The 11,727-nt window shown below is 39.0% G+C and overlaps 1 protein-coding gene across 1 annotated transcript in view; it reads right to left on the reverse strand.

Moving 5' to 3' along the window:
• The window catches only part of LOC139712279 (adhesion G-protein coupled receptor V1-like), a 92,429-nt gene extending 83,543 nt beyond the window's left edge, over nucleotides 1-8,886 (reverse strand). The window contains exons 1-6 of the mRNA XM_071624119.1: nucleotides 8,762-8,886; nucleotides 7,620-7,794; nucleotides 6,556-6,798; nucleotides 3,888-3,992; nucleotides 3,222-3,335; nucleotides 72-1,083 (exon numbers count right to left, since the gene is read on the reverse strand). Coding sequence (XP_071480220.1) covers nucleotides 72-1,083; nucleotides 3,222-3,335; nucleotides 3,888-3,992; nucleotides 6,556-6,798; nucleotides 7,620-7,793 — 1,648 coding nt within the window. The 5' untranslated portion in view covers nucleotide 7,794; nucleotides 8,762-8,886. The remainder of the gene's footprint in view (nucleotides 1-71; nucleotides 1,084-3,221; nucleotides 3,336-3,887; nucleotides 3,993-6,555; nucleotides 6,799-7,619; nucleotides 7,795-8,761) is intronic.
• Nucleotides 8,887-11,727: the final 2,841 nt, after the last annotated feature.

Consider the following 11,727-nt stretch of genomic DNA (forward strand, 5'->3'; position numbering starts at 1 on the left):
GTTGGGTGGTGGCATTAGAATTCATCAAGTCCATAATACATACAGTCTATCTGTTGGCAGAGTATACTTACCAAGACTTTGATCAGTGCTCCCATCTGGACTGATATAAGACACATTGAAATTAACCAATATATCACCAACTGTTCCACCACTACGGGTCAGCAGCATCTGCAGCCGTCGAGGCTGGGAGCTGACGACGATGGACTGGTCTGCGTCTGATGAGAACTGGACCACGCCATAGACGTCATCGCTGTCCAGGATCACTAGGGTGCCTTCAGTGACCCCTTCGACTCTCGCCCCTCCTGTCACCGAATCCGGTAGAAGTCTAACTGTGTAAACCTCCGTTTCCTCTGGGATGCTATCCTGGGTGATTGGAATTGACAACTCTTGGGAGCGCTGCCCTTCCTGCAGCCGGACCAGTCCCGAGGATTCCGGGATTGGGGAGGCACCGGACACGTCGCGCAACACTTGGTAGGTCACCGTGACCTCTCCAAAGGCTCCGCCGGACCTCACCACCACAAAATCTCGGACAGTCCGGGTTGTTTCCTCATCCACCACAACATAGAGATCCTGGGGGGCTCCTGAGGAGTTGAATGAAAGCACCCCGTTGTGATCATCATTGGCAAGGATCCTGGCGATAGTCGTGGAGGGGTCAGCAATGACGGCATTCCCCGACGGGTTGATCAGGGTGAAGACAATGTCCTCACTAATCTCAGGAGTGTCGTCCGGTAGAATACCCACACTGACTGACAGTCTTGTCTCACCTGACAGGAAGGTAAGACTGCCATTTGTGCCAACATAGTCTTGCCCAAAGGATGCTCCCAGCGATGTCAAGTAGTAACTGACTGTCACAATTCCGTCTGTTGGACCAAGAGGCGTGGTCCCATCTTCCGAGAGGCCCCTCAGGACTTCTATATTGATGTTGCCCGAGTCTTCGTCAACAATGTACAGTGTCTGGGCAAAGCGGACAGGACTATCATTTTCTCTTATAACAAAGAGAATGGTAGATGCTGAGGAATTCAGCCTGGCACCTCCAGAGACTGAAGTCAGCTGCACGGTGAAAGATTCCTCATTTTCAGGTACCTGGTCAAAGGCAGTGAAATACGCCAGAAATATCATCACATTGAAAGAACAATGAAATTGCAGGCTATGTCAAAGTTGGCTTGGGGGGGGGGGGGGCTGGATAAAAGTGAAGACATGTATCATTATAGTAGTGATAGTATCATTTGAATTGAGCACAAGATAAATACAAGCTATGGAATCTTATCAAGTTTTACATACGTGTCTTCATAACACAGTACTATCAGCCAAAATCGCATACTGTAAAAGTGGATATTTTCACGCGTCTAATTTTTCGCGCTTGGCTGGGTAAGAAGAGTTTTGCGTGTTTTTAATTCCGCGGAATCAAGACATCAACTACTGGAACATATGGCATGCAAAAATATTCGCGTGCTTTTATTTTTGCGCTAGCTTCTGGTTGTGCGAAATGCGCGAAAATTTCAACACCGCAAAAATTTCCACTTTTACAGTATCAATATTCACACAGTTACAACCTTTCTTTGTATATGAAAGAAAAAAACAACACTTTTAGTTGAGTTTAACTCTAAAATAATTTGGATACCCAAGATATAAATACTTTTTCTTGACTAGCTTTTTATGGGTAAAACTTGGTGAAGACTAGTGTCTCAGTCAAAGTAAACTTGTAGGGCAATGACATGATTACCTTACTGGGTACCTAAATTGTATTACGCAAATTACCGTACTTCCACATCTTCGTGAAAACCTGTGAAAGTTATGGAATTCCACAGCTTTCTTTGTTTTTTGCCCAATTCTAAACAAGCTTTCCCTGTTGTTAGCTTGGTTTACTCCATTTATCAAAATCAACTTAAGAATAACAAGGAAAAGTAGAAATTACACGGTGCGTAATATATGTCCCCGCCGGAAGTAGCATTTTGTAACAAAATGTGCAATATAGGTAAAAAATCAAGGTCAAAGGTCAAAGAAGTCAAAGGTCAAAATTCTGTGTAGAAGTTTTGAAGCCCTCACCTAGTGCCATCACATAAAGCAAATGGAATCAAAATTGGGTTAGAAATGGCGAAGGAGTAGCATTTTGTAGCCAATGTACAATATAGGTCAAAAATTAAGGTCAAAGGTCAAAGAAGACAAAGGTCAAAATTCTGTGTAGAAGTTTTGAAGCCCTCACCTAGTGCTATCACATAAAGCAAACGGAATCGAAATCGGGTTAGAAATGGCGAAGGAGTAGCATTTTGTAGCAAAATGCACAATATAGGTCAAAAATCAAGGTCAAAGGTCAAAGAAGTCAAAGGTCAAAATTCTGTGTAGAAGTTTTGAAGCCCTCAACTAGTGCCATCACATAAAGCAAACGGAATCGAAATCGGGTTAGAAATGGCGAAGGAGTAGCATTTTGTAGCAAAATGTACAATATAGGTCAAAAATCAAGGTCAAAGGTCAAAGAAGTCAAAGGTCAAAATTCTGTGTATAAGTTTTGAAGCCCTCACCTAGTGCTATCACGTAAAGCAAACGGAATCGAAATCGGGTTAGAAATGGCGAAGGAGTAGCATTTTGTAGCAAAATGCACAATATAGGTCAAAAATCAAGGTCAAAGGTCAAAGAAGTCAAAGGTCAAAATTCTGTGTAGAAGTTTTGAAGCCCTCAACTAGTGCCATCATATAAAGCAAACGGAATCGAAATCGGGTTAGAAATGGCGAAGGAGTAGCATTTTGTAGCAAAATGTACAATATAGGTCAAAGGTCAAAGAAGTCAAAGGTCAAAATTCTGTGTAGAAGTTTTGAAGCCCTCACCTAGTGCCATCACATAAAGCAAACGGAATCGAAATCGGGTTAGAAATGGCGAAGGAGTAGCATTTTGTAGCAAATGTACAATATAGGTCAAAGGTCAAGGTCAAAGGTCACAACTGAAATTCTGTGTAGAAGTTTTAAAGCTCCCATGTAGTGCTATCATATAAAGCAAACAGAATCAAAATTGGCTCATAAATGACAGAGAAGTAGCAAATTGAACATTTTGATCACACACGGACGCACACACGGACGGACGCACGGACGCACGGACGCACAGACACACACACGTACGGAGCCCGTTTCATAGTCCCCTGCTCGAACTCGTTCGGCGGGGACAAAAATTCATTTTCATTTTCCAAGTAGAGAGGGTCAGACCTGCAGTAAAGGATGAATAGGTCTTACCTGATCAGCTAGTACTGTGATAACAAGAGAGGCAGAGGATACGCCTTCTTGGAACGTAACAGTTGATGTCACAGGCGACAAGTCATTGCTCGCTGCATTTGGGCCACCTGAGATCTGCATGAATGTAAGAGGTAGGATTTGACAAAAAAACCTGGAACGTTGGGTCCACACTAATTCAGTAAACTAGCCATTACTTGTTGGTACTATTACTGATTGTGTTTCCATTTTTATTATTATATCAGCTATAAGTTAGTTCCCCTTCCCCTAAAGGATTCTGAATTACTGGAATTACAAAAGTGGAGTGACAAACTGAAATCTCTTTATCTTTTCATGCTCTGCTCTCATGTACGGCACAATGAAATGTCTAAAATGCTTACATACTGCCTACAGAAGTCCCATAGTTTTTTTAAACTGATATCAAGGCATTATTCTTTTTTTCTTTTCTTTTTTGAGACACAAGAGTTTTAAATCCCTAACGAATCTATCTGATTGTTTGAAAGCACTGATATATGTACAGTGCACTGGCTTTACACATACACTGTACATGTTGGTCAATTTATGGAAGAGCTGGATTAAAACAAAAACAAAAACGAATTAACAATTAAAAAACCAAAGTGCAACTTACATCCAAAATTAGGATTCACATTGAACTGTGAACAAATTTACCTGATAGGTGGCTGTCACTGTCCCGAACAAGCCAGCATCTCTTTGCAGGAGAATTGAGACTGGAGTGTCGACACTGGGGTCCTCATCTGCATACACTGTTGATATCTGTGGGATGAAGGTGGAGGATATGATCAGTGACAATACAGTGTGTCAGAAAGCTCATCAGTTGGATGGATGCATGTGTAACTATAATCATAAATTTCCTCTTCATGGGTGGAAACTCATGCCATTGATAAAGTTTTGCGTGTCATAAGTAAGCTGTACAAAATGTATGTCTGCCATAACAGAAATACATTGAGGAATTGTATACTCTTAAAATCCACCACAAAATCCCAACATGGTTCCCATTTCTCTGGACTGGCTTAGAGTCAATGCATGACTAAGCATCACAATGTGCTTCACGAAAATGGGTAGAAGTTCAGATTAAATGACATACACTTAGTACATGATAAACTGCAAAAAGGCGGCTAACAAATATGGACACATGAAAATCAAATTGTAACCCTGTTAACTTTGGTTAGTACCTGTGGTACATTGTAAGATCAAGGAGCTACTACTGTAGAAGCTCCTTGGTATGATGAAACGTCTATACTGCAGACCTGTTGGCACAGTGTATCATAAAATATTTATGATTCTAGGGACTGAGCAATCATACTTACTGTCATGTTCTACACGATAAATATAAAGCATATCATACCACTGGGCATTAACAAGAATCATTTAAGAATACCCATTAATTATACAACTGTGAATGGTATGTACAGTGTACATGCAACATACTGTACTTTCAACTTGAAATCTCTAATTGAGCTCTGAATACTAAGACTACACATATCAGATTTGAATATGACTAAATAAACAAACAAGTTATAGAATTTACAATGTAAGGCATTTGGTAGGAAATTCCATATGCAGGTGGTAGCACACATAAAGCTTCTTTCCTATAAACAGTTCTCTTTAAATTATCATCTTATGTGGATGATTTGTCATTGACACCAGTTCTCCTCTCTCTTTTTTTTTCTCCCTCTCTCTCTCTCCGTGTCTTTATAATCACATCACATTAAATCAATGTTTCTATGGCAACACAACAGGGGCAGAAGTTATTTACAATTATGTGAGAGTGCTAGCCTCACAGTGTACAGGTTGACTGTCCGCAGCTGACTATGACCAGATGATTATCACAGGGCATGCACTGCCTGTTACGACAACACAAATCACTGAAGCTTCAGTTACAACAAGAGCTTCACAAAGCATACCACTGCTGTACTAGACTACAGTATAATTGCACTCATGAGACACACAACTGTATGAAGTGTCAGCTTAAACATATTATTATGTACTCTGCAATTTACTACTGTGTAGGCTTACTCTTAGACTCTGAGAGATATATCATTGTCATTTGCAAAATGTACTTGACAATAATTTGCCATGTATACAAGACAACCTAAATGCAGCTGTTACCAAAGTGTAAACACAGGGGGAGAAGAGGACAACTTGTCATTACATTGTGACATACAATGTAATCCATAACAGTGTGAACACAGCTGTTTCGACTATTGATTTACATTATGCAGTCACTCAGAGAACAGAAGCAGTGATTTTTCATTCAAATAACAAACTTTTCAGTATACAATGTATTATTGTACAAACTGTACAACTGTATGTCACAGTATAGCTGCACAAGACAAAGATCCTACATGTATACCTAACCAGAAATGATACTTGTATACGTGCAATGTCGTATATTGTAAATGTACAGATTGTACATGTACAATTTGTACAACTGTATGTATTATGTACAGTGTATACAAGGCATTGGGCATCTTGTACACATTCACATTGATGTGCACCTGTAGTACGTTGGTACAATGTCTACACAAAATACCCATCAGGATACTGCATATGACCATACATTATTGTGTAGAGATATTTTAAATCACTCAGGGTATTACAGTACAAGGAATTTATCATGTACAAACGCTATCAAAATTTGTCCATTAGATATATATCTATACATTTATAAATGTATTTGATGATGATATGCTGCCTTGACAGTTCAGATACAAGATGTATCTGACATAAATTGTCTATGTGTCTCACTACCAAGAAAAAAAAAATGTACAGAAATAGAAAATATGCTAACTCAGTAATTTTCAAATATGACCTTATTGTTATATCCTGTGCCTAAAAATCTCCCCCCCCCCCCCCTTTCTCAAAGATGTTACAAAGAAGACGGGATGATTAATTTGTGCAGGCACTTCTTAAAATCTGGTTGTGACACTTGAATGACCTGAACCATTGATCAGTACTACAAATGTACCTTTCCTGAAGCTGTATTGAAAGTAAGATGCAATGAAAGACACTTGATGTGGATTATTCCTCAGGGTGAAAACTTTCATAACTTTTTTCCCCCTTTAATGAACTAGCATGAAACAACAATGCATTCAACATTCATTTGCGATATCAAGATGCTGCAGTCAGAAATACTGTACTCTCCTCTGCAAAATTATTTAAACAAGTTAACAGAATAGAATCAGGGCAGGAAAAAAATAAACATGAATGTCAAACGTGTTCTGACAGATTATTTACAGTACCACCATTACATTTTGAATTCATAAAAAAAGGATGAAGACAACCCTGGTAAATTTCAACTACATCCTCTCCTTACCGAATCAAAGCCGATGATTCCAAAGGCATCATCACTTGCAAGAAGAGTAATCTGAGCCTGGCTGGGATCTCCAACAGCTGCACTGCCACTATACACCTCCAAAGTCACAACAAAAATCTCTGCGGGCTCTGGTAGAGAATCATCCCTCGAAATGAAAGAGACTGTTTGTGACGTTGAGCCATTACTTGGCGGGAATGTCAGGATTCTTGATTCACCCAGAAAGTCATCGTCCGGGTCTTGAATCTGATGGAATGAAATAAGAAATTAAGAAATTTATACAAAGAAGCTGTAGTAAGAAGTAAGAAATCTTTTTGTTATTTTTAGTTTCATTTTCACTTTTCATGTCCACACAAGATGGTGTGTCTACACAATAGCCTTAATCCACAGAGGAGACTCACTAATCTGTAGTTTAAATTTAGTCCATGGACAGAAACAAGTGTTAAAGAGGCATACATTGTAGCTTGCACAAATGTCATGTCAGCTTGCATTCAATATTGGATATTAGTTTGTACATTCCTCCTTATTATATAGAGCAACAAGTCTTCTGTATGTCTCGTTATCATGGTACAAATGTACATATGATGCAGCCCATCCTTAAACTTGGGAAATTTACAACTTCATATAATACTGTGCTTCACAATGTACATATAAAATTCAGATCACTTTTAATAGTTACAGGATAAAATTTCACGTAACTGAAAAATGAATATCAGACTTATCTTTTGAGAAACATCTCATCAATGTCGAGAAGCTATTCAGATGTCCATTTAGATTTTCATGAAAGTACAGATTGTAAGTAATCTATCAAAGGACAAGTTCATCCATATCAAAGGACAAGTTCATCCAAATATATTGAGTGAAAGCAGCAATATATTATTATAGCGGGCCTCATCAGTTATAACTTTGAGGAAAATCAGGCGGTCCATTCAAAAGTTATGCTGAATTTAAAATTTGTGATGTCACAATCCAAACATACATTTTAGGATCCAGTGGAATATTGCCTGGGCTGAACTTGTCCTTTCATTGGCAAATCCTTATCAATGTTCACTACATGTAAGTCCCACCTTTGCTACAATGCTGATTTCTGAGTCACTTGGTCCATCTCTCTCCACCCTGAACTGCGCTGTGCCACCCTCATTGATGCTGTGAGAAGTGTCCAGGAAACGAATGGTCTGGGCACTGACAAGAAACAGGAATGATGCTAGCAGCACCAGAAGCCCTACGATGTTTGGAGGCATTCTGAAACAAAAGGCAGTAATAAACCAAAGAGAGGATGAATTGTCATAACGGTCATATCAAGTTTATATGAAGTAGGAAGTCTAAATGTACTGTATTGTAACTCACTGCAAAATATCCATCCATGCCTATCAATGATCATTTCAATAAATGTTATGAATAATCAAAGCCCATGCCGCCCTGGCCCTTTAACTTTTGTAACTGCGACCAGCCCGAACATTAGGCGTTACAGTGTAGTTCTAACGTTAAGGACTGCCCATGTAGTGCCATGGTATCAACACTTGTTAGAAATTGAAATTATCACAATAATAGGGTTACAAAACTTCTAACGTTAATGTTAGAATCTATTTTAAACTCAACTGGTTACAATAACATTTTGTGGATGCTGATGTGATGACAGTTACAAAAGAAATGAATTGATAAGAATGACAGAATTCAGAATAAAGACAAATAGGGGATTCTGTGAAGTTAGACGTAGTTTCCACGGAACATTTTCTATCTCCGACCACAAGATACAGACTGATCTTTAAACGTTACGCCATTATTACGGCTAGACAATATTTAAACTTACGACATGCAAGTTTAATTTACTCTGCCTGTCAAATCTGGGGGGTGTTTCATAAAGCTGTTCGTAAAGTTACGAACAACTTACGAGCGACTGGTGATCAGTTCTGATGTGCAATACATATCAGAATTTCCATAATTCAGCACAAGAACTGATCACCAGTCGCTCGTAAGACGTTCGTAACTTCACGAACAGCTTTATGAAACACCCTTCAGGACTGTAGCGTTTATAGCCGCGCAGCACGTAGGCCTACGGCACAACGGGGATCCGGCACAACCTTGACAACATAGCATCCAACATCGACACTCAAACGAACAACTACTTTCACGCTTAATAAACCATTTTGCGGCAAAAGGTACTTGTTTCAACAAACGATAATAATGACTTGAAATAGACTCTCCATACCTCGCCTATGAAAACGTTTTGCATGCTCTCCAAGGCAACGGAACTGAAATTTGATATTCCTTGGAAAGTCCTATCCACACATATCGTTAGGCGTCAATCAAATTTCGGCGTCTGTTGTTTCCACGGTACGGAATGAGTAATCGCGGACGCCACCTCACTCGAGTACGTACTGTATTTAAAAATTCGTTGGAAGCCGTACATACGAAGCAGCGAAACCTGTTAGCGCATTTCCAACGTAGATGGCAGTGTAGAAATCGGGAACTCTGGTGTTTGAGTGGTAGGCACTATCTGGGCACCCGTCCCGCTTCATCATGAATATTCATCATCTACATGTATCCGTAAAACCGTTGAAATACATATTTTTTTCATTTCCCGGCAGCGTTTTTACATTTCTCGGCAAAACTGAACATTTTCCATCTCCCGGCGAGACGTTTTAACATTCCCCGTTGGTGCAATTTTTCGAGATTTTTACATTTCCCGGCCATACGTTTTGCACGTATCCAGCGTTCTGCCATTTACTAGTACAGTATCTTACTGCCTGATGAATATTCATGATGAAGCGGGACGGGTGCCCAAATAGTGCTTACCTGTGTGAGTGCGTCCCGCATCTTGTTCACCATGCAGGTGGATTGTGATTGGGTTCGGTCATTGATTTCTGTATGACATGAGTCACCCCCTTGGTCTCATGAAAGAAAACAGGATAGAATGTGGGCGTCGGCTTTTAAAGCGTAGACACTGCGCTGCGAACAGCTGCTCAGTTTTCACTACGGAGTCAAATGAATTACTACAAATTTAAATCGGTTACATTTTGTTTATTTCTCGTGCGTCGAGTCTCAATGACCATTTCCCCCCGTTGCGATCTTTCAAATTTCATTTGTAGAGGGAGACAAATTGAAGAATTTTCACACCTCAGTATAGATCTTTTCGTCATTTTCGACTGCAGTAAAAATTGTCGTATACCCTCTTTGAGTTTTTTATTCTTATGATACATGGTTCAATTAAATTTGTCATTGTAATCACAAGTGTATATCATAACATGCAGCAATTATGTGTCTTTAAGTTACCAAATACTATAACGGGCACAAATGAGAACAAACATGAGAATGAAAAATGAGGTAAAACTGACGACTATGATAAACACGATAAGCAAGCCTATATGACAGTGATATGTATCATGAAAAGTATATAATATGCACGAGCATTAATCCGCAGTGTAGGCCTATGTTTGCCATGTAATTCGTCGCATTCATCCGTTAAAACATAAATGACAGGAAAAATTAAACAAAAGGATAAACAAACATAGGCCCTATCATAGAAGAGAGAAACGAAAACACAGTAGAAAGAGAATGATAATAAGATAATTGATCACACTTTATAAGGTACGAAAGGGATGCAGCATGACTTAATCATTCATCCACTACCCGGGATAGCTTTTATTGATTAAATGAATTATCATATAAAATTGATCCAGAAAACAAGTGTCTTACCTAAATTTTGTTAATATTTTCCTTTGTTGACTATACATAATGTAGCAGTTAAAGAAAAATACAAAGAGTACATTAAAGACCAAACAACACCTAATTCATATTCTGCACATAGTGAAGGCCTCATAAACACACTTTGAATTTGGAAAATACACCGAGTTTGGATTTCTCCACATGTTACACCTTCAAGCTTTGCATAATGCGTTAGCCCTTGCACCTTCTATAAGCAATTGAAATAGAAGCATTCGCATAGTTAGCTTCATGATAAACTCATCAAATAAAAGAAAATGAGGAATATAGGCTATAGTTTTCGTCAGTTTGCCTATCTCCGTACTGAGTAGTGTCCAACAATGACTACATGTTGTAATATCGCAGAGAGGTTGTGATGAAGTTTTCTCAAATTAAGCAAAACTGTCGAATCCGTTAAAAAAAAAGGTGTAACTGTATGACTGCGAATGTAAGGTTGTGACAAAGTATTGCGTCAAAAGATCAATACTGTGTAACAATAATATCACTGCTGTATAGAGTCAAAGACCCAACTCCACACCGCATTCACGCTAGTTTAGCTAAACAGACAGAAATCAGAAAAATACAAATAATAATAATCATATAGCTATAAGGTCTTCTTTATCCAGGGTAGCCCCTTCAGTGTTGTCACTGCTTTACAGAGGGACTGCCATTATTATTACCCTAACCTTGCCAGATACCCCAGTACATCCACCTGGGTCGAGAGGGACATGGTGGGTAAAAATATCTTGTTCGAAAGCCGTAAGCACTACGTGGCCTGGAATCGAACTCGGGTCCTCCGATTGGGAGTTGGAAGTCTTATCCACTTTGCACGCTTCATCAAAATCAGATCTAAAGTTAGAAAGTTGTAGAAAGTTTAAAGCTTCAAGTGTTTTACGAAACAGTGGTGCTAATAGGAGCCATCACACACGCACAGGGAGGTGGTGATGTGGTTCATTAATCCGAAAATGTAATAAGGCCCTTTGTTTCGAAGGCTTGTTAATCAGAAAATGGAAAAAACAAAGTTTGTTATTCCAAAGGTTCGCGTAATCCGAAAATGAAAAGAATATGCGTAGGACGTCGGTACCCTACTAACGAACCTTCGGAATTACGAACCTTTTTTTTTTTTTTTTTTTTTTGATTAGCAAGCCTTTAGAATAACAAATGTTGTCCTCTTTTTCATGTTTAGATATACGAACCGTCGGAATAACGAATCTTTTAATAATATATATATTTTTTTCAAATGTCTAATCTTCGGAATAACGAACTGTAACACCGTATGGTTACATGTTATTCGTAATTATGGATTTCATGTCGACAAAGCAAAATGAAGTGAATATTATGCAACTTCTGTTCAGTGGGAGACTTATATGAGGTGATAACACCATTACCTTTACTGCCAATTCGAGTATATGGTTGCGACTTACTCTCTGATTGTTCGTTAAAACATGGAAACTTGAAAAATTGATGAATCAC

This window comes from Diadema antillarum, unplaced genomic scaffold (assembly GCF_040938485.1).
Source record: "Diadema antillarum isolate AM-2024a unplaced genomic scaffold, OU_Dant_1.0 seq00001786_RagTag, whole genome shotgun sequence".
In the NCBI taxonomy this organism is placed as follows: Eukaryota; Metazoa; Echinodermata; class Echinoidea; order Diadematoida; family Diadematidae; genus Diadema; species Diadema antillarum.